This window comes from Platichthys flesus, chromosome 1, assembly GCF_949316205.1.
Source record: "Platichthys flesus chromosome 1, fPlaFle2.1, whole genome shotgun sequence".
Lineage (NCBI taxonomy): Eukaryota > Metazoa > Chordata > Actinopteri > Pleuronectiformes > Pleuronectidae > Platichthys > Platichthys flesus.
The window spans coordinates 18295487-18318859 of record NC_084945.1 but is presented as its reverse complement, the minus strand read 5'-3'; the positions used below and the strand labels follow the sequence as shown (position 1 = coordinate 18318859).

Sequence of the window (23373 nt, the reverse complement as noted above, 5' to 3'; positions counted from 1 at the left end):
TTGAAAGAGAAGGAGGGCGAGGGACTGTGCTCAGGCTGGCGGCCGGCCAGGCTCAAACACTTGAAGATGTCTTTTGATCCCCACTACATATAGTGTGTTTTCTTTTTGTCCCCAACGTTAATTAGCGCAGCCGTCCCACAAGAATCATGGCTGCCGTCAGAAGCCTCTTTAGTTAGATTTCTCCATTAGCGAGCACAACCACGCACACACAAGCACAGACGCAAAACACGCTCAAACAGATTTGTTAAGTAAATGAGAGTGGCTTTATAGCAGCCCTCTGTGAGCAGTAAACAGACGTTTACATCACTGTAAAAAAAAAAACTGGCAGGATGTTGGGACATGGCCAAGACCCAGAGACATGTTGCAGGAACCACACACTACATATGTGCATTCGCTAAAAAACAATCACGGTGCAAAATATGGACAGATGTTCATTCTACTGCTACATTTCCCTTACAGAGTGCAATGGGGAAATCAGAGCTGAGCGGGAGGGGGGGGGGACATGGTAAGTCGGCTCAAGTCTCACAAACTATCTTAATCTTCCCATCTGTCTTGTCAATAAGTACACCAGAGACGTCCACACTTTGTCTAATCCCATTTATTCTTTCTCAGTAAAAGAAAAACTTGGAAAGGGGGAGCAGAGGGTAATGCAATGGAGACACAAATTCAGAATTTTCCCATCATATGACATTACAACCAAAACAAAGGCAGCTCTACACTAAAGTGTAACTAAATCTGGCGATGCAAAAAAAGGGTTAAATAAGGTTTTCCATAAGATACAGAATTTTTTTTTTCATTATGCATTTTCTGCTCATTCTTTTCCACCAGGAACACGTTGACACAGGAATTATTTGCTGATTTCAACTCGCTCACCCCATCCCTCTTTCGTCATTTTCAGCAAAACAAGAAAGACAGTAGTGGAGAGGCGGTGAGGAGAAAAGGAGAAGGGGAAAGGGGGAAAGTAGAGCAATCAATAAAGAGGAAGATGAGAAAAGGAAAGTCAAAGGCAGGAGGAGGATTTGGGCTCATCATGCCAGCAGGAAATTAAAGTATGGGGCAGAGGGAGGGAAAAAGGAGCATTCAAGTACGGGGAAGAAGAATGAAACCAAAATAATATTAAGCCTTGTTTCAAAGCTATTGGAGAAATGACCTTAAACAATGTCGATAATTGAAATGAAGGGGTAAGAAGTTAAGAGGAAACCTGAACAGCAACAAAGTCCAACAGGCATCTCTGAGTGATGCTCTGCCAATTTCTGCTTCAGTCCAAACTCTGCGGTTGCTTTCACTTTGCCCGTTTGTGCTCAAAGAGAACAACAACTAAGCACATAAAACAACTTCAGGGGATGTGAGGATGTGTACAATGCAGACGTTCCAGGTCCAGTCATAAACCATACAAGCACTCTTTAATGTCCGCCACGTCCTGTAAATGTTCTTCTTCCTGATGTTTGCACACATCCAGCACACGTAATCCACATGTTGCTGAAATAAAGACGATGGCCTGGGAAGAGAAAATGTCTTCACGTGGAGGATAAGGAAGATAAAGGTTGAGACAAAAAAAGGAAGACAGAAAAAATCCTAGACAAATTGAGTCTTGGATCAATCACACCCCATCGTTGAAGACAGATCTGTGTGCAATCCAAGGACGAGTAGCTCGCGGTTCCCACTATCAGTGCGAGTGTGTGTTTGAGTTGGACTCACATTGCGGCTTCTGAATTTGGAGTTCATTGTTTACAACTGGGAAAACAACTTCACAACGATCTGAAGACAAAGGTTTGAAGGTGAGAAAGAGTTGTTGGGAGGAAGGGCAAACAACGGGCTCTGATATCCTGAGGTGGATGATTACCAGGTGTCTGCGTTTCTAAAGGTTAAGGATTAAAGGTGGAGGACGGCCGGGGGGTAAGACACTGACTTAAACTGAGGCTGGCTATCTTGGTTGGCTTCACAAAGTCCATGCTTGGCGCAGAGTAGAAAGCAGCTCTGTCTGACTTTGAGGTAAAGAACAGTCCATTAACAGCACCAATGCAAAGGTGTACACAAAGGGTGACCATCCCTTACTCCTCGATCCTCGTCATTCTTGGTTGTTGCGTGTTTTTCTTTTTCATTTTTGAGGTAAAGAGTACAGTCTTAAACTGGCTTCCAGGACAAACGTTTGTAATTCCTCGCTTCCTCCGTTAATTCGTTCTTGCTCCACTCACACTTGGGAAGTCAGGAGCTTACAAAAAATGTGGAGAGGATATTTCCGTAACTCTTTTTACTGTTCTTTAATTCCTGGGTATGAGTATTTTCCAAAAGGCATCTTAGCAGCAGGGATACGATCAAGCAAACAGAAGCTAGAAACGACCCAGATGTGGGGAAAAAGTGGGATGTAAAAGAAAGGAGCATAATAAAAGAAACAAGTGAAGGTTTGTATCCAAAAAACCTGCAGAAATCTTGAGAAAAAAAGAGACCCCAAAAAAAAATCAAATCCCTGTTGGTGCCAAGATACTGTCTGATCACTGAGAATCTTCAGGAGCATTCCTCCCCGATGCGCTGGCATGAGCGGCCCACCTTGCGGTCGAGCTTGACCATCTTCAAGACAGCCTCCTGGCGACCGCGGCCCAGGTGGTCGAACAGACAGTCGTGTTGCTCCGGGAGCCGGTGGAGCATACAGAAGACGTAACCTGGAGGGTGGGAGAGGGGTGTGGGTGCAAGAGAGAAAGAGCAGTCAGTTTGACAAGTTCAGAAGGTACGAATATTACCACTGCTGCAGTTTAATGGAACTTTTAACAAGTTGAATCACAAACACAACAGAATGGCACAAGATATAATGTAAATGAACTAGAGCTTGATCGATTTATCAGTCAGCTGATATGAGGCTTTATTTAATATCTTTATCTCTAGTGCCATATTTGCAATATTTTACTTTGAAATAGCTTGCAAGACTGTAGGTTTGTTATGACCCATTTGTTGATTCCTTTCTTTTTGGTGTTGGGTGTGGAACAAGGCGGTAGATAAACACTGGTTAGTGGGCTACTCCGCAAACTGGGCAGCGGCACACACCTGAGACACACACTGAGCACAGCAGCTGGTAGCGGCTGGCCACCCATCAAACCTCTGCTCGATGCAGTAACCCGGAGACTCCTTTCACTACCTGACTGTGCACAGGGTCACTTTCCCATCACCTCTAAACCCATACCACATCCTGAAAGCTGGCAGAGCTCTGAGCTTACCCTGCCAGAAGGGGGCTCCCAACAGAACCCATCATGGTTCATGGGGCCTGCTTGGGTATTTAATAAACTCCCTAGTCAGACAGGGTGCCTGCATATAGGTAAGTGAGGCATACGATTCAAATGAACTGCATACACTGCAGGGACTGACTTAAATGTTACCAGGTTAATGTGAAGGAACCAGCCAACGAGAATAAGTCTAGCGTTTGAAAGTAGTGAGCAGGGTAAGGTTCAGTGTGACAGGGTCAAGCATCTTAGATACAAGAGTTCCGAGAAGACAGAGAGCAGATAGTATTCACGGCCTCTGTTTAGTTACCAGAGAAGACAAGCTCATCGCCTCCTCTTTCGACTCCATTGAACAAAGGCAGACATCCCTCATTTCTCTCCCTGACTCCCTCTCTTCTGTGGCGCTCTCAACAGAAGGCCCCGCCGCTGCAGGGGGCTCGTTAAGCTCAGAGAAGCTCGTTAGCTCTCATGGTTTTAAATTCATTCATTAATACACATAATAACACTGCTGGCGCTAGATGAGCAGCGATGAAATGCCCAGTTTGACAGCTGGTTGCTATGCAATTACAAGTGATTACAGTTCACACAATGGGAGTGTAAGGGAGAAAGTTGTGTAACGTTTGAGTGTATTAAAAAGCGATGGGTGTAGTCGTTGCTTACTGCAACTGATATTCCCTCCAGACATTAATTTGTCAAATAATTTAGCAGAACAACAGATTTCCATTCCACCATTTGTCCTATATTTAACAAGTCCAACTGATAATAAGCCCCACATTTAGAAGTTGTTCATGACACTCCATTCAAAGTAAGGGAAATGAGACCATAACCGTTACTTCAGTAGACACCACACATCAACCATCTACACCAGGCGGCTGCCGACGTTTTGTAACTTTACACTGAAATGAGTTTATATATCAAAGACTTGGAGTGAAATTTACTGAGGGAAAATGGGCTTTAGGGTGTTTAATGAAGCCCGTCTTTGTAAGTCAAATTTTATATTTTCAAAGTTTTTATTGAGTTCTATTAAAGCTGGTTAAAATATTAAATTTTTCTGAGGGTGAAAATGAAGAAAAGCTATTTCACAAAAGTGAGAGCAAGCTGAACTAAAGTCATCCACATCATTTGGTGCTGATTCGCTAAAACCAATGCTTCTTCCTTGATAAAATTGGTAATACACTTAAAGCATGAAAGCACTTTGCAGGTAACAATGAGCATTTAAGCCTTAAGAACTCGACCAGTTTGATGAGATCGCAGCTCACACCTGAAGCAGCACAATGCTAACAGCTGTTCTCTTCTGCAGAGAAAAAATCCTACAAGGTTTTTGAGTTTTCCTCCAGAAACAATAAATACTCTTAAATTCTCCGAAGCAAACTGTCAAAGAAAAGACAAAACATTTTCTGAAACCCAAAATATCATACAGCACAACTTCCCATTTCACAGCATGATTCATAACTGCAAAGGTTAATGAAAAATTCTAATTTTTTGCAAGTTCTGCTGCGTAAACCACATTTTTGCAGACGGATGGACGGCAACATTGATCACCCTGCACTAATGTCAAGGGGATAAAAAATGCACATACATATATTGTACAGAAATACTTGAAACCAGTTACTGGAATGGGAAGATTGATTAATAGACTGACTTTATAAGTGGTTTTCATCATCCCTGCTGCTTCACAACTAGCAGCCTGCTGGCAAGAGAAAATGGATTGCAGCCATTATGTGACTAGAATGTACCGTGTGACTGAAAGAATATTAAAATACAGGAAATCCAGAATACCACGCCTGGTTTTCCATATTTGGAACAGAACAAATTCATAACATGGAAGTTAATGTTTTAAACAAATGTCAAGTAGTTTACTGCTTAAAGTATTGGATGGATTCAGCTACTACTACGTTTACCCCTGAAACTCCAGAAGTGTTTCGTGGACTCAAACACTTCCCCCACCCCTCCATCGGCATAGGGGTGAGTAGATAATGAGTGAATTAGCATTTTTGGGTGAACTATTCCTTTAAGGAAAGGATAATGTAGGTGTTTTCAAATCAGATATTTTAGGACTATTGCTTTCATAGAAAAAGACAATGAAAGTTGGGTCTCCATGTTAGAGGAGAGCTCGTGTGACATAATCATCTTTTTATGTTGCAGTGCTTTCAGTGTGTGTGTGAGACTCAAATCTCGTAAGATGAATATCACAGTCACTGTGCAACAGCAGAAGTCGACTGAGTGTGACAGCATAAGATCAGATACTGCGGTGGAGCTGTCGTTTCCTACCCATTTACAGTCTGAAAAGTGTTTGTGCTATCAACTCATTATCAGACCTTCTTGGCTTACACTCTGCACAACCATTAGCACAGTAATCTGCAATTACTGCAGTAGTCAGAAATCACTGTAATTGCCACCATTTCCCCTCCCGTCTGTGAAAAGCATGTTTTCATTGCAACCGCTGAACTATTAAGGATGGATGGCCCGTGCATTAAGCTGTGCCTGGTGGAAAAAAAGGAAAGTCAATTTCCAATTTAGAAATTAGTGTGTGGGTTTAAGCAGATGGTCTTTAAGCAGTGAAGAGCTGTGACTTTTTAAGGACTTCAATTTGTATGCAAACAAGTTGATTAGCAAACCAAGTATTGGTTTAAACTGCATTAGTGTTTGTGGTAATTGGCTTATGTTTTATGTGCAATGTGAAGCATTCAGGCTTTCTGTAATGTCCCCCTAGGCAAGCCGAGACACTATGGCCATCGACATTTCTGTCAACACCACAAACGCACATGCAGGCTTTAGATGCATTTAACTTCATAAACCTATGACCTAGGTAACTAACATTTATTTATGAGGGCGACACTGACCACTGCAAAAGCCATGTCTTGCCCTGTGCGCATTCAATGTACAAAAACAAGGTCATGAATAATGGCTGTCACTACTTCATGTGCAAGCCATGATGTGTGAGGCATTAGCATATGTCTCTTCATTGTTCTCAGTGTGTTGTAATGCATGTTCATGTTTACAGAGTTGTATCATCGTACCACAGCGACAGGAACCCAGCTCTTGCTGAACCAGCTCCAGTTTGGTTTGGCAGCGGTGGCAACGTTTGCGGCTCCGCTGTTTGGAGCCACCGCGAGACGAGGATGAGGACGACGATGACAAAGACTCCTCACTCTCTGGCACCACACCCACCCTGGCTCGCTTCTCAGGTGAAGCATCGCTTTCCGACTCAGAGGCTGCAGACAAATATAAGCACATACAAACAAAATTAAAAGAGAAAAAGCTATTACTTACATTACAACAACAACATATTTTTTCCCTTAAATTTGAAATCGATCACATTTGTTATTGCTCAAAAAAATTAAAGATACATCCTTGATGATCGTGGATCATTGTACTGTAGTACAACTAAACGTCCGGAGCCCGGTTAAATGACTTTCAGAAAATGAAAAATCAGTTTTATGTTTCAAAAAAATACAAAAGCATGTGAAGGTTAATCTAGAAATGGTTTTAAATAATTAGTCTAGCAATGGATTTGCCTGCTCCAGCTTTTATCTTTCCCATAACCACGTGAATCCAGAGAGTGTATTCATCTCCGACAGGAGCTTTGACTAGAATTACAAGAGGAAAACAATTCTCCAATAATAGGCTCCATAACATTTCATTTAATATAGAAGACATTATCTCTGATTTAGTGAATTCTGAAACGACAAGAGAACCGATGATGGCAAGCACGGACAAAAACACCTTTGTGTTAAATAAAAAGGTGCTTTGGGGATTAATGGTTCTGCTGCATTAGATCAAATTCAACCCAGCATCTGAGACAGGAAGAGCTTGTAGCAAATTTCCAATGGTCGGCTGGAATTTCAACTCAGCTTTTTTTCATCAATATAGACTTTTTTCCCCAGCCCGGCGGAATGCAGATCAGTGCTCAATAAATCTCTGAGAACTAGGCCAGGCTGAGGCAGCCAGATCCTCCTAGCCTTCACCATCGATCCCTCTGTGTGTGTGAGTATGTGTCTCTGTACATGTCCAAGTGCATGTTGTGGAGAAAAAGGTAAATCTCTGCTGCCAATTTACAAAGGCTGAAAAATCTAATTTAACTGTTAGTCAACAACTGGCAGTTTTTAAATTTTTTCCTTAAAACATAAAAAAATATCCAGACTTTAAAAACATATATAGAAAGACTTAGAAATAGGCAATTCATCAATTCAGCCACAGCATAGGATTGAAATGATGCTGTGTGTGCACAAATGGTATGGTATGGGGCTCACATGATCCCGCGGCATCAGACAAGGGATCAACATGTTCATGCACCGTTTCCTCACCTCGCCTACTCTGCAGTTGTCCTAAGTCATGTGCGGGTGCTCATGTGTGTGAAGGCAGCAGCACATTGTGTCAGCTAACAAGGTGGAAACACCATACGGAGAAATATGCACTTGAAGAGGGTCAGCAGGTTTCTTTTTGCAATTCAACCCCTTTTTAGATTACTCTGATCAATGCTGGTGATGATGCTGAACCCGAATTTGACAATTTATAATCTTTATTATATGTCTCGCTTATTGTTTTGTGATACTACTCATAACAGCTTTATTGCCTTGGCAGCCATGATCTATTGTGTCCCCCACTGCTGTTTCCCCTGAAAGAACAGTTAACCTGGTCATTTTGAATCATTTCAATGTCGTCAATTTTACTGGGTCACACAATGTAAAAAAAAAAAAGGACATCACACTGAGGCATACCTGACTCAAAGGAGCGTTTTGTTGGGGTGGAGAGTGACCCAAAGACTGTGTCTGTGCTGGATACTTCTGAGAGAGAGCAAGAGCAAGAGAGAGAGCGAGAGCGAGAGCGAGAGCGAGAGAGAGAGAGAGAGAGAGAGAGAGAGAGGCAAAGAGAGAGAGAGGCAAAGAGAGAGGCAAAGAGAGAGAAAATGAGAACGATAATGGAAGTAGAAAGGACATAAGGATGTTAGATATTTCATTTAAAAACTTTATTGAAATTGCTTCAATAAAAATGTCAAACTAAATTAAATGCACCTTTATATTGACTTAGAACAGACCAATAAATAACAATAAATGGAGATGCAAGTTGTATAGAAAGTCATAAAGAGCATATACCTACATATAAACAATCACATGTTATCACAACATGGAAGCCAGGCAACTGGGAACGCTTGTGATCGACAGATAAGGTCACGTGTTATAAACAGCTTCATAAAAAAGGTTATCCTTAAAGTCACACAGTTTATAATCGCAACAGCCTGAGGACGCAGGCTGCAGAAGAGTTCTCTACCGGTTGCCTGGATACTCTGGTACCGTTTTCCACATGGAAGCAACATAAAAAGACCGAGACTGGGGCGTGTGGAATCCTTTATTATACCCTAACTTTTTTTTCCTCCCCCACAGCGACAGATATCTGTGACAGGGAAACCACCGCATGCATGTGTGCACACTGAAGCCAGCCACAGACAGCTGACTGTGGGTTGGGGGGGGTATTATGCTATATAAAATAAAAGTCTGAGACCTCTGAAAGGGAAAGAGGTCTCCACTGTATGATTCCTGTGATCCTGACACAATTTTAAAAGTTAATTTAGAGTTCAATAATAGAAAAAGTCACATGGAGACATTTCCTTTTGAAACTAAAGGGGCTCTCAGCAGAGTGCATACTGTACCTCCACCAAGTTTTAAATTGGATCTGCACCAAATTGTACACTCTTAAATATCAGTCCCTGACACATACAGGACTTTTACATGAATAGCCATGAATGTTTCTCTGAGAAATCATTGAGAATGTTAAACACTTAAAAAAATCTTGGATCCCTATTCAGATCTAAATTTGACTCATTCTTTCTCAGCCCAGATTTCATGATAAGTTTTTTTATGAAATCTTGCTTACGAACAAACAAACCAACGAACTAATAAACAGACGGAGTAAAAAAGTAACCTCCTCGGCAGAGCTATAAAATACTGCAATTCTGCAACCCTGTTAATTAACTTATTATCACAGAGTAATGATATTAAATATTTTCCCTAAATCGAAAATAATCACCAACCTCTGTATATTACTACAAAAAATAAACTCCAGCTTGAACAGAAGAAACCCAAACATTTTCACAAGCTCCACATATCCACTTGGTGGCCACTTTATTGTCCTGTCCTGCATCAGCCGCCACAAATAACCTTGTCACTGTATAGTGATGACAGATGCCCTGGCACTTGTAGGTGTCCTCTTAAAACCTTCACTTGTGAATAGATACCCTTTCCTATCATTTTCACTATCTGTGCCATGAAGACAAATATAGCCAGGACAGGGGCACTGCAGAAACTAGCAGTCTTCTAAAGACAGATACACTGGACAAAAGGATACAGTACTCTGGTTCTGAGCATGTTACACTACATTCACATTCTGCACAGGCGTGTTTGATTAGAAATGCTCTCCTATCTAGGTTCAAAGAAAAAGGTGGAAAAGACTTGTCAATGAACTCTGACACATCTGAAATAATAAAGAGGTCTTGCTCCGTCTGAGCTGAAAAGCAAACCTGATAAGATTCATTTCTCACTACTTAATTAACTGCTCTCTTACCATCCTGGGCAGGTAGAGATGTCACTCCCGTCTCTCCTGGGGACGGCTCCTCTGACGTGTTCGGCATCGACATCAGTGACTGACTAATGCTGCTGTTTGTTTCATTACAGAAGATGTCTGCTTGGCTGCTGCTGCTGCTGGAGCTTGAGGAGTCCTTGGGGGCACAGTCATTGTCTGGCTGCTCCTTCTGAATGTCTACAAAAGAGGGGCAGATGGTGAGACATTTGTGCGCACATATTTGAAAGCATCCATTTGTTGTTGTATGGAGTGGTTGTTCAGTAGGACAGAGGGCCAAACAAGTGTGGCATTGAGAGAACTCTGCTGCATCAAAGGATGTTGAACAACTTCAAACAGAAGCAGTGGCACACTGTGAGCACTGTTCTAATTTTATATGAATGGAAATAATGTTCTACTATGACCTCTAACACTGATTGTATTAAAGGATGAAAAGATGCACAAGGTACAAAATATTCTGATAAAAAGATATGCAAAAGTCCAACACGTGAACGTTTCTAAGGAGAAGAGCCTGATACATCTATTGGCAAATTATATATGAACCTCTCAGACACATATCAGTATCTGCATTAATGTTTGCTGATAGGCATTGTTTATTTTACAGAATGAACAATGCAGAAAAGATGTGATAAAAATAAAATGTCTAATTTCTTAATTCCAGTTGAATTTATATTTGGTTGTATATGTGATTTGTCTGTATTCACAATAACGTTCATAGTTGGAATTTAAAATATGCAGCCTCAATTACATTTCTCTGTTAAAAGGATTTGATCACGACATCTTAATTATACAACTTACAAATACATTTTTTTTACATTTGTATTACCTTATAATATCTCTATCAGCATTGAACAAACAAATACACAGCAGAAAAAGAGCTTACCTGCAAAACATTTTGAGCAAAGCTTCATGGTTTTGCTCGACCTGATGAAAGGAGCAGAAAGGCAAAGCACATGTGTTAATCAAAAACAGAAGTCGTACACTTGTGTGACAGAGAGTTCCAGGAAGCTGCAGAATGGGATGCAAAAGATAAAAGTGCATTTTACTGGTTTCCAAAACTCTGAGACCCAGACTGAAACTAAATTTTTCATATGGGGTCCTAGGAAATACAAATTCAAGATAAGGATTGTGATCCAGACTAGAGTAATACATTATTCACTGAATGCAAAGCTGCCATGCTATTAGGCCATTGAGGGGTAAGTAGGAGGCGGGACCATGTCAGCTGAAATTTGACTTATGTTATATTCTGTCCTGCAACAATTCTAGTAATACTAAATAGGAACTCAAAAACAAGAAGCTACTTGGTCTCACAGTATGAATGAAAGCATCTACCAGTCTGATGTCAATTTATAACAATTATTTTGTCCAAAAATGATATTTTATTCATTATTTTGCAAACTTTTGACAAAGATGTGTCATGAATTGTATTTGACTTATTGTTTTGTATCACACATTTAGGTCCAAGCTCAATTGGATCAGGTGGTGCTAATCCCTCACAAACCAATGCTGAATCTAACATGGATTCCTAATTGCAAATAAAGATCACTACAGCCTCGCTGATTTCAGTGGCACAACTCTTTCACAGCAGATGGCTCTGGCTTTCCTCCGAGAGGGCTCATCTCATTTCCTCTTCAGCCCTCGTCCTCACTGGCTGTGCGTTGACCGTGACGGTCACTGCTATCAGTCGCATTCTATTTATTTTGGGCGCTTCGTTGCACACCTTTGTCCTCATTTCTAAATGTAGGGTCAGCCGCAGTCAACCTGAGTGCTGTCTGTCAGTCGCCCGGTGTGTGGTATTAGGTAGAAAAGAGAAAGGGGAAAGCAAGAATTGAGGCATAGAAGAGAAATGTCATCATGCCACACCGGCAGGAAGGAAGCCTGCACTGGATAAACAAGTCATATCCTGTTGTCAACCTTACAAATTGCACATTAATGTGGGAAATAAAAAGGGTGAGAGGAAACATGCAGAACAGAAACACCTACATGCCTGCTAAGCAGAGTGAAGTTTAAACAGAGTGCTCAACAATCAATCTGTTTCATACTTGGCCCACTGCTGTTACTAATGAGAATGCCTGATTGGAACAGACAGGAAGACAGGCTGCGTCGCCTCAGTAATTCAGTTTGACTGACACAAGGGAGCAGAGGCTTGGATGGGTGATAAATGTTTTGAGGGAATTAAGTGCTATGAAACACTATACTGACATAATCGGTTAAATAAAAAAACAACTTCAGAAATACAGATGCAAGTCTTTTAAAAAAGTTTTCACAGGCAGACGTTTTAGATGATTATCTATAAAGGTTGAGGGAAAGTGACAGAACGGCTGTGTTACAGGGGAGAAGAGATAATAACTCTGCAGTTCTACATTCCCATGAAGATTTGGTCAAATTTAACTAATTTGAACGTCATCAATTATGTTAACTTGATTAATTGTAGTTATAAATATTAAGTTTGTTCAACTAAATTATTTTTGTCAGTGCAGCATTTAGGGAATCAAAAATCACAAGAAATATGTTTTGCAGTGGCTAAATTAATTAAATCTTTTTGCTTTGTAAGTGGTACACTTTGGAATATATTTCAAGAAAAATGGCCACATTGTCCTTCATATTGTCTGAAGTATAGGGCTGTAAATTATGAGTATTTTCACTGTCTTATTTTTTAATCAATATTATGTGATTAATCAGGATTTAATCAGATTAATCGCACGGTCTGTAAAAAGGTCAGCAAATTAGGAAATATGCATATTATGTTACTCTATAAAAACATTTTGTTTTGTCACTATAGCCCAAACCCCAGGGGTATTCAGTTTACGATTACAGCTGACTGAAAACCAGAAAATGTTTACAATTGAGAAGGTGGAAAATGTTCCACCAATTTGAAAATTAACACTACAATTTATGTAGATGTACATTAGCCAGGAATATGTTGGTGGTATTGAAAGTCAAGTGCAGTGTGGAAACTGACCACGAATCCTCCGTTGTGTTGTGTTTGTCACAGTGAAAAGGGCATCTGTCACTACAGTGGCATTGAAAGTGTACTCTTAAAGGTCTAAAGTGTGGAATTACAATTATTATGAGCGAACAGCATATTATTACTTCTGCAATCAGCCTCTGCTAGTCATGTAATCGATACCTCTATGTATATAGATATGATGCAAAGGAACCCCTTTAACTAACGATATAATTTCACTTTTTATATACTCTACCATATATATATATGCACATGTATATATACACATTGAGGTGATGTGTCAGCTAGTACAGATTTGATGATGTATAAATACTATGGTAACTTTACCTTTAATGTCTTTGAATGTATAATGCTTTGCCCAGAAATGTTACATTGTAAACCACTGAACAAGACTACTCTCTGGAAAATTGGATTCATATCACCTTTACTTCAGGATTTTAAAGTCACCAGATTAGCGGCAAACAGTCCCTCTTATCTGGTTATTTAACATATAATCTCTTTCTAAACCGATTTTCATTTATGTTTTGTACACCACAAGACAGTATATTAAGCTGCCACATGTAGCAGAACGGGAAATCATACTTGCCTATCTGACATTGCAAATATGACTGAAGATGGTCACACTTGAGTACATTTAATGTTAAAGGAATAGTATCAAAGCACAGCAGCTTACCACAGTAGCAGCAAACTGTGACGTCCTGTGTGTTTGGACATGACAAGGATACAGGACTGCTCCACTTGCTGTGTGAGCGACAAGTCCCATGCAGTTAAGCTGCACATGTCTGCCTTGACAAGGACTTGCACTGACACACGCACACAATTATCTGAGACCAACGCAAACAATCCACACCTGCAGGGGCAAGTGAGCAAAGTTCAAACACAACATATCCAACACATCTGTGATGAGCCACATGCATATTAGGTTTATCCTTTCTGCAAATAAATACAGTCTTCTCCACCTAATTAGCCAATTGACAGGGCTGAGAGACCACTTAGATCAATTAGCCCCGGTTCAGACATGGCGTTAACATCCTTGTCTGACGATACAATCACGAGTTGACAGCGATGAGTACATCAGTTCACAGCTGATATCAGAATTCATCTGGAGTGATCACTTGTCATCACTCACTCCCCGGCTCCATATGCAAATCAACACGTAGGCTACATCGATGCTGTTTGCAAAGACTAAATGTGGTGTTGTTTTTAGCCGTTCCGACTATGACAGACAGATCTGTTGCTAATGAGAGTTTGTGGACATGTCTTTCTATAGTTGCGAGGACAAATATTGGTTCAAGGTTGGATTATGGATTAGTGAGGTTAACGTTAAGTATCTAGTTGTGATGGTTAATGTTAGGTGACAGGGAATTTCGATGAAAAATGTGTGAGAGAGACAACATGCGGGAAAGGAGAGGTGAGAAAATCATTGGGATTTACAGAGCTCTACAACGCAAATACAGGAAATATGGTGGTCAATATTGATACTGTGGTGTACCAACACAAATAAGTCAACACATGGGACACACTGAAAAGTGTTTCTGAAACAGTAGCAAGCCAGAGGATGTCAGCTGAGTAAGCAGTTCTTCACAATCTGCTTCATCTCAACATCATAACAATTTAAAAAACAACTTACTGGTGTTTCCTAAAAAAATGACCATTCCAATTCTAATGTCTGTTTGTAACTTTCCTTATCCTATTATTTGATCGAAAGGGCCCTCACACTTTCCAAACAAAACTTACAAGGAGAGATGGTTTCTACAGGTGGAGTCTACAGACAAAAGTCACAATACAACAGTAAAGTGCACAAACTAAAAAGCTAAACTTAGACGTTGCAAGAGGCCTTAGCCCACACCACACTATTTGGCAAAGGGTCATGAAGCTAGAAAGAGGCAGCAATTTCTATTCCAACTTCAAACTGCAAAGACATGGACCACTGACATTCACCACATGGTGAAGAACAGGTATGATTAAAGAGTAATGATATGCATCTCAACATGAAATAACCTCTATCAGGAGATAGGATTTCTTAAGATCATGTCACTAAGCCTAAATCTCTGGTATTGAAATCTGGAGACAGATATCATTTTAATAGTAACATTTGTGTGACATCATTCTTATGCTTATCCAGCCAGCGGGTGGTTAAGATGTCACCTCCAACAGATCATCCCCTTAAATATGCAAATAGAGAATGAGGTACTAAGTGTACTAAGGCAGCTCTTATAGCTTCTATGAATAAAAATGAGGGGAAAGAACATGGTCTTCACCAGTCTGGTAAGGTGGCACAGTATATCACTCATTTACAGCCAAGCTGAACATTACGTTTAAAGCTATGGTCAGCAAAGTCCAACAAATGACTATTATATGTGTTAACCTACAATGTACACAAAAACCTCTAGCTAAAGTGAAACCTTTATTCAGAACTTGGTTATGATAAAAAATTATACAGTAATATTATATTATATGATTTTATTGTATTACTTAGTGATGTTCTGATACCGACACCAGCATCAGAATTGCCTCAGATACAGCTGAACATTTTAGGAAAGGCATCAGCAAGTATATCAATCTAGGCACCGTTCCGATACCATGAAGTATATTAGTTTCACCCAGATACACCTGCAATTTTCTTTTCATTATTCTTTTTCAGTTCTGAGGGATGGCCCCTACTTGCATTTACTCAGCTATTTCAAAGAAGTAATTGTTGTGTGATACTGGATTAATGTTTTTATGCTCTTTTTCAGTTTCGCCCTCAAACTAGAAAGTAAAAAAGTTAAATGGCAATCACTTAAAAAAGCCAGGCTATTCAATATAAAAAATAAAAACAGTGAATCATCACTTCCATAGCAGCATACAGCTATTAAAGAATGTTATATGAGTAGGGATTTCTCAAATACACTGGTATGGGATAAATACTCGGTATCGACCGAGGTATTGGAATCTGTATCGGAAATGGAAGAATGTATAAAAGTATATCTAGTATTACTATTTAAGTGTCATTTTAAATAATGATTACTGCTTCAAATGTGCTTTGTTGGACTGTATGCTTTCATAAACATTAAGATACCATTGCTTGGAATAAATATCGAATAGATATGTTGGTCTGTTATGAGTGTGTCGAGCTGGGGAGAATGGATGTGTCCCAACGTGTGCGATGTGCACATGAGGATTAATGTGCTAAAGAAACCTTTAACAAACACCCTACGCTGCTGTGTGTGTGTGTTTTGGCCTTAAATCCAATCTGAACAACACCAGTCTTCCCCCCAACACACACTGTACATGGTTTACACCCAAGTCCAGCTGACGGTCGAACCCGAGCCATCTGCTTCATTGTGAACTCAGTGCTTTAACAATCCGGTTTGTATTAGCGCTGCCCCACCTGTCACGTTACCTGGAGGGCTTATCCCTGCCCTGCTACCTGCCTCCACGGGGAGAAGCTCACCGAGGGCGGTTGGTGTTAGCTAGCGGCTAATGCTACAAAACAATGGGGAGGAGGGGGGACTAAAAAGAAAAGCAGCTCATCCCTGTTTGAGCCGCTGACGCTAGCGGCTAGCCACGGTGCTAGCTGTCGGGGGAGAGAGGTTTCAAAGCGAGACATTTCAGAGGTGTTCCTTCTTACCCCCAGAATCCACAGGGGCAGCGCGGCGGTACAACGCTGACGTTACTCGGCGGCTTGCTGCCCTCGCTCCCCGTGTCCCCCATGTCCGTCTCTTCCGTGCGAGGCTTCTCCGCGAAGCAGGTGAATCCGGGGATGGAGTGAGGGCCTCGTATTTGCGTGTAGAGTCCCCCTCTGGCTCTGACTAGACCGGAGCTGGAACCCCTGCCGGATTGTCCTGCACACTTTCGCGAGACGAGGAACGTGTCGCCGACACGAGCGGCACCGTGCTCCGCGGAAGGGGAGCAGTTCAAATGGGCACCGGGACACCGGAGCCGTCGGAGGCAGCGACGGACAGAAGCACCGGGGAATCCTCTGGGCCGATCAGCTGCAGACAGGGACAGACCACTGCCGCGGAGGGGGTGGGGGCGTGTGGGGGGAAGTGAGCAGACGTAATGTGAACTCGTGTGTTTGTGCTGAATAAAAAATGACACAAATACAATTGTGCTCATTTTAAACGTTTAAGAGGAGAAGTGCGACCGGTACCAGGGCAGTGATGGGGGGTTTTAAGAAGTAGTTGTACTCTGAAGTTACAATGGTACGATCCATACAAAACTACAACTAGAGCCCAAAACACTGGTCATGCACGGTTGCAGTCAGTTTGGTTAGCAGAGGTATTTTAAGAAAAAGAGTCATGTCATTTTTTCAACAATAATCTACATTTACTGAAGTAGAATTATTTATTTTATAGAAACAAACAAATAAAACAATTTGGTGCAAACATTATAAAATGTGTGCGTGCATTTATAAAACAAACCCACTAGTATATAGTAAAACAACGAAATATATACAATTCAGCATAAGATCATAATGCATTCTAAAAAACATATTTTAGGAACTTTGTGTGTTAAAAAAAATGAAATACAATTTCTAATACAATTGAAGTGACTGGTGACCACTTCTTCAATCGTAAAAAAACAAACAGAAAAATAACATCAAATGCCTCAATTCTGCTCCTGTGGTGTCATCTGAGTGTCGTTAACCACCAACATTTAAGTTTGACTCGAAATGGCATCATTTAAAATATATTTTTTAGTCTAAGCGTCATCTGATATCCTCCTCCTAGTTACTGCTGCAATTCTCACAAGAACTCATGAGTGTCTCGAGTGGAACTGAAAGGATGAATAAAGCCAAACACATTGAGCTTCTTTGCGAAAACCTGCTCCAGAGTGCACGCAGCCTGAGACCGGGGTGACCAAAGTATACAAGTCAATGCTGGAGTTTTGGACAATTATCTGAAATCGGGTTCAAAGCAATGGGCTAAATGGCAATTCTATTAAATCTACATTATAATAAAATATTTAAAAGTCAAGGGGTTTGATCATTATATAATTCATTTAGCACTGCACATGTGCTGATAAATCAAGATGCTTTAGTGCAGGAAAGAGCCAAATTGTCCCATACAAGAACTACATGCAGGGCCTCATGTCTGTAAGTAATTTCTTAAACTCTGGCCTCTCAGACTGATTGGTACCATTACGTGCACATTAAAAGCATGTTGATCCATTTGTAATCTCTTCAGCTACAGGATGATTCTGTCCTCCAGTCTGTTTGTTCAACACTGGACAACATTGGATGACTTTGAAATGTGGCTAATGATCCACTGATCTAAACGCCCCAAGAGGATGAAAGACAGTACATACCGATGTCCCCTTCTGTAATTCCATCCAGCATCACCGATCAAAACTTCCACTTGTTCAACATAGTTCATGACAGGATACATATATAATTACTGATGAGCTTCTGCTTGGCCTCAGGTGGTCCTGGAGATGAATGCTAACAGCTGTGAACAATGTGACATGCTCAATATCAGCATGCAATAGACATTTCTCATTTTTAACTCATTGGAAAGAGGTGTCACACATTTTGGCCATAACCAACTAGCCCCAATTCCATAACCCTGGTATTGCACATGTTCTAACACTGGCATGGCTTACTAGTACAAGCAAATAGAGCAGAGCAGTTACTATTTTCACCAGCCACACCTGTGCCTTTGTGTTTTGACATGCCAGAATACCTGCTACCTTTTAGTTGTTATCATGCATGTTAACTTTTTCGCTTTTTTCCTTCACATAAAGCTCACTGAAAACCTACAAGTTATAACAATGGTCATTGGAAATAGGAGAGTCGTTCCATCATTTAGTTCACCTTTCACAGTGCAGTCTCTCACCACAGCCACCTCCCAGATACTAAAGACAAATCATTCCATTTCTGTTCTGCATTTTTCAAACATTAGTTCTCGCACGTGTGTTTGTCCAACGTTGAACTTGTCTAAAGGTGTGTCCTTGGAGAATTAAACAAGGGCTCCATTGTCCTCTGTAGCTCTATGGATGGCACACAAGCTGAGTAGTTTACATTAACAGTTTATAATCATGTTGATTTTTGAATTGCAGCTGCATATGTATCAACCAAACAAGTTAACCAAAATGCCAGGGTCAACCCAAGTCGTGAGTTAACTTGTGAGATTTATCACAAGTAGTTACCTCACAAAGTCTACAGTTTGTTTAGAAACCCAAAATGTATAATTTGGCTGACGTTGCAAATGATGACAGCCTTGGCGATCTGGCTTGCAGTTTGGGAATTGGGCTGTTTCGTGTTCACAAATATTGACGGCGCTGTGTACGACAACAGAGATAACATCCCGGAATTCAGTTTTCACCTCAAAATGACTTTCAGAAAGATGCAGCACTTTACTTCGGAGCCAGGAGGTTTGGATTCCCCTTCAGCAAGACGTGCCAACATGCAGCTTCTGTCTGCAGGGAAGGACAAGTGGGCCCTGGGTGGAAAGAAGAGAGATAGCTGATAGTTCATTAGCTAGTTAGGCACAGGGATGGGAATACCGCAGAGGATTGTAGAATCTCATTTTGTCAGTGTTGCTAAGGAGCCAGTGTTTCAGTGCAGGGCCAAGAATTCCAGCTTAACAACGCTCGTCTCGTCTTTGTTGACGTTTTGTCGCCTTAAAATGTCATATTTCTGATGGGACATATTGTTTCAAATGAATAAATAAAATACAATCATAATACATAGTAGCAAACATGGCCATGTTCAGCTCTAGTTTTGGCCCCGGAGTCGGGGGAAAACATGGTTGTTGCTTCTCTCCCCACAGCCTGAGTCCAGCCTCGGGCTTGGTCGCTCTCTGGAGATTTGCAGAACACTTCAAAGACAGATACCCTCTTCTTACATGAAGTATACCCCCCACCACAACCCCCTACCGAACCCCCCCCCCCACCCCATCCCGCGCAATAAACACAAGAACTTAAGGAATTAATTAGACACTGGATCAAACGCAGCTTACTGAATTCCGCTCACTGAAAATACCAGGAATAGTGTAATCGTATGCTGAGCGCTGTATCCCTTGTCATGTGGGGCTATCTTTGATATGTATGTAGAAGCCTGTATTTCATATCAGATCCAGCATGACAGCTTACACTGGCTGTCTCCTGACCCCTCTCTTCTTCACGGAGGGATACAGGGATGGGGATATTTTACAGGCTTTGCTCCTCACACAGAGAGACGCCACCACGGCCCTGTGGAGATGCAGAGAGATCTTCCTTGATGCAGCAGCTGCTCCTTCAAGGTCCGCTCTTTAAAGAGAGTGTCTGCCACGAGGGCACTTCCCAAATTCATTTTCCCATGGCTCCACATCAAAGAAGCCGAGGTTCTGTTCTGACAAACATCCCATTATCGTGTTGAGGTTTTAGGTGAAAAAGTCGAGTCGTTTTTGCTGTGGCCTACATGCAAGTGTGTTGTTGATGTGTTTTGGGGTCACACCGTGCGATCTAACCATTAACCAAAGTTTCCTCTCCATCCTGAAGCAGACTTAATATCTGTGTTTAAGTACAATGACGAATCACATCCTTCACAGCACATGTGTGTCGATATAAATTGATTCACGGGTGCTAATATGAGAGGGAGGCGCCCTACAACATGCTTTAAATGGATTGTATTGGAAATCTATGACAACATATTTGTCCATAGATGAGACTCTCTGTTATCTAAGAATTCCATCCCCTGATCGTCCAGCAGGGATTGACTAGAGGTCTTGGGCGGGTGGGGGTGCTCATCAGAAACAGGATTACCTAATTTAAGTGTAAAACAGCACAATTGATTTGAAAAGGGGGTCTAATTCGACAGAATATCGTATAGTAATATTTACTGTTGTCAAGGGATTTAGGGCTATGTATACTCATCATTACAGAATATAAAAACCCTGCCTCTCATCTCATTCTTCCTATTTCATAATTGCAAAATTCCTGGCAATGCAGCTTAATGTAATGATTTGCTGTGTGTTCATTGAATCCAATGGGCTGATGCTAAGTACAAATGCTTTTTCTTTTTTTTATATCAGTGGCAGTTTCTGCTGCACAAATCCTCAATGACAGGTGAGGAAAACCATCTTTGACAAGAAGCTGAGAGATCATATCTGAGCTGTGAAGCAGCAGTGGCTGTAGGCAATGTTCAGAAGTACACACAGGCAGGATAAACATCAGAAGGGACCCTGCCAGGCAGCCGGTGAAAGCAATTTGCACTGCTTCATTTAGGGCAAAATGCCCCCCTCTGAACTAAACATTCCCTCGCAAAGCCTTTTTTTTTAACCACCTCTTTCTCTGTCTCTACGTCACCTGTTTCAGAGTTTTCATATGCACAGACACACATCAGCAGTCAAGCCTCCCACTGTGTGCACGATGTGAGTGAAGCCACCCGTGCATCAGGCTGGGGAAGCCAGCGAAAGCAGCCTCCCTACCATCTCACTATCTGCTGATCAAAGAGCTGCTAAACAGCCAGAATCTACGGCGGGTGCAAGAGCGGAGCATGCACAGCAACACAATTAGCAAGGAGCACTTTTTTATATGCTGAATTCCACTCTTGATCCCTGACATTTTCACACACAAACAGAGCCGTGCATATGTGTGCATACAAATTAGGAGAGTCTGTATGGGAATATAAATACACAAATAACTCAACTTAAAACACTCACACACACACACGCACACACAGTGGATAAAAAGTAAGATGGACTGTGGTTTCACCTGTGAGTGCGACTGATCTTTAAGCTGCTCAATTAAAGTTAGTGAGGAGCCTGTAACAGGGCGAGGCGAGGGGAGCGGGAGAGAGAGATCAAACGAAATACAGAGGAAATCCTAGCAGGACAAAAGAGAGAGAGTAAGATTGTGTCTAAAAGAATCATGTGAGAGAGAGATCCCTTCCAATGCTCAGTTGGCAGAGCATGGGACTATAGGATAGGAATCTTTAGGTTGCTGGTTCAACTCCAGCTTGAAGGAGTAGTGTTTTGGACCTTATGACAATAAAGATATTTGAAAGTGAAATTGAGAGGGACTGGGGACAGGTTAACAAGGGAAGGTGGTGCAAAAGATGGATAGAGCAGAGCTGGATGGAACAGAAAAAAAGACAAGCGTGCATCCAAATGGAGAAAGACAAAGGACGGCATTAAAAAAAAATAAAAAAAAATAGTCACCCAGATATTCAGGTTAATGAATTGTCTCCCCAGTTAAGTGATCAGTCACTGTTAGAGTCATTTAAACTGGAAAATCCCCTTAAGCTTAGCAGCAAAAACAGAGGTCACCTCATGTCATTAACACTTCATCAGCGACAGTGTCCACCGCCCTGGGCTCAGCTCATCCACATCTGGCAAACTAAGCAAAATTACATTTTTACATTTTTAAGATCAGAGGGCAGGTTTGTCTTGTGTACTGTGTGTATGTGTATGTGTGTTTTTGTGTGTGTGATAGAGATAAGGCAGCTCAAGATACCAGGTAGTTTAGATTTAAGGGAATCTTTGAGTGTACATTCATTAAAAAGGTATTTTATCACTTTTAATTTATTTTAAAGTAGAATTGGTCATAATGGTTGTATCCTAAAGTAGAAATAAAGCGAAATTAATCGGTTCCCGTATTTTTTACTTTTGCATCACAGAATAACCATAGTCATAAAAGATGGGCAGCATGTCAGCTACGCATCAGTGAAGCCAAATCATCTTGATTGCCGCCTGGTGGCTGGCTGAGGTATAAGTTCTAAACTCAGCATCCTCCATGTTAGAACACTTGAATAAGTGTTTTTGTATAATTATTTGATACTATAAAAATGGGCCGAAACGTTAGGACTGACCTCTGAGACTATTGCACGATTGGTTGAGCGCACGTATCGACAGGATCTCGTTATCCTGGCTCCACCCCCAGATCATTACTGCTCTGACGCTTGCTCCTAATGTGCAAAACAGCAGCATTTGTGTCAGGGTTATTTAAAACAAATACATTCATTCAGAGACATTATTCGAGAGAGAGAGCAGTCAAATAACATTAAAATCATTATAATTTTTCTTTCTCATAATGTTCTGCACACTAAAGACAATGCCAAGCCATTCCTGGGCGCAGTGCCAGGTGGGAGTGAGCCCCAAATCTGTGGAAGGGATCTGGATGTGGATCCTCTACTGTAAAAGGATCACACACACATGAAACGGCTGTGGCTCCCTTCACCGCCACTGCTTATTCAAGTGTGCCCTCCAATGGAGGAAAACAGGTCATGTTGACAAAACAGACTCCTCTGCTGGATGTTTAAGTGATACTACTTTTCCCACCTGTATATGGAAAATATTATTTCCCCCTCTGACTACACTCCCCCTGCAGGTGACAAAATCAGTGGGTGGATTTTCAACAACCACTTAACACACAAACTCTGCAATTACACTTCTAGAAGGCACTTCTTCCCGTTTAATTAAAAATAAAATTGGCACAAATATGAAGTAAACCTTGACTTCAGGAACAATTCATACTGGACCAAATTCAAAAATAGACCAACTACGTTTCGCTCCCTGGAGTCCCAATATCTGATCATATAAAAACAATCAGATGAATCACAGACTTCATTTGTAGCATATGTTCATTAGCGACACATTATAATACAGTTTTTGGAAAGGTCGCTGAATGATTGCAAGGATCTAAACCAAATGT

General features: G+C 41.2%; 1 protein-coding gene across 2 annotated transcripts; it reads right to left on the bottom strand.

Annotated features, from left to right (window-relative positions):
- Nucleotides 1-582: 582 nt before the first annotated feature.
- LOC133953754 (AN1-type zinc finger protein 3-like) lies at nucleotides 583-16759 on the bottom strand. Of its 2 annotated transcripts, none has more exons than XM_062387826.1 (6): nucleotides 16370-16759; nucleotides 10672-10712; nucleotides 9774-9968; nucleotides 7934-7999; nucleotides 6233-6427; nucleotides 583-2660 (listed from the first exon to the last, which is right to left on the bottom strand). In XM_062387826.1, exons 1-6 carry the CDS (start codon nucleotides 16450-16452, stop codon nucleotides 2506-2508), a joined length of 735 nt encoding a protein of 244 aa, XP_062243810.1. In that variant the 5' UTR covers nucleotides 16453-16759; the 3' UTR covers nucleotides 583-2505. The 2 variants fall into 2 exon arrangements, with proteins under 2 accessions (XP_062243810.1, XP_062243820.1); XM_062387836.1 differs by having other exon boundaries at nucleotides 7934-7996.
- Nucleotides 16760-23373: the final 6614 nt, after the last annotated feature.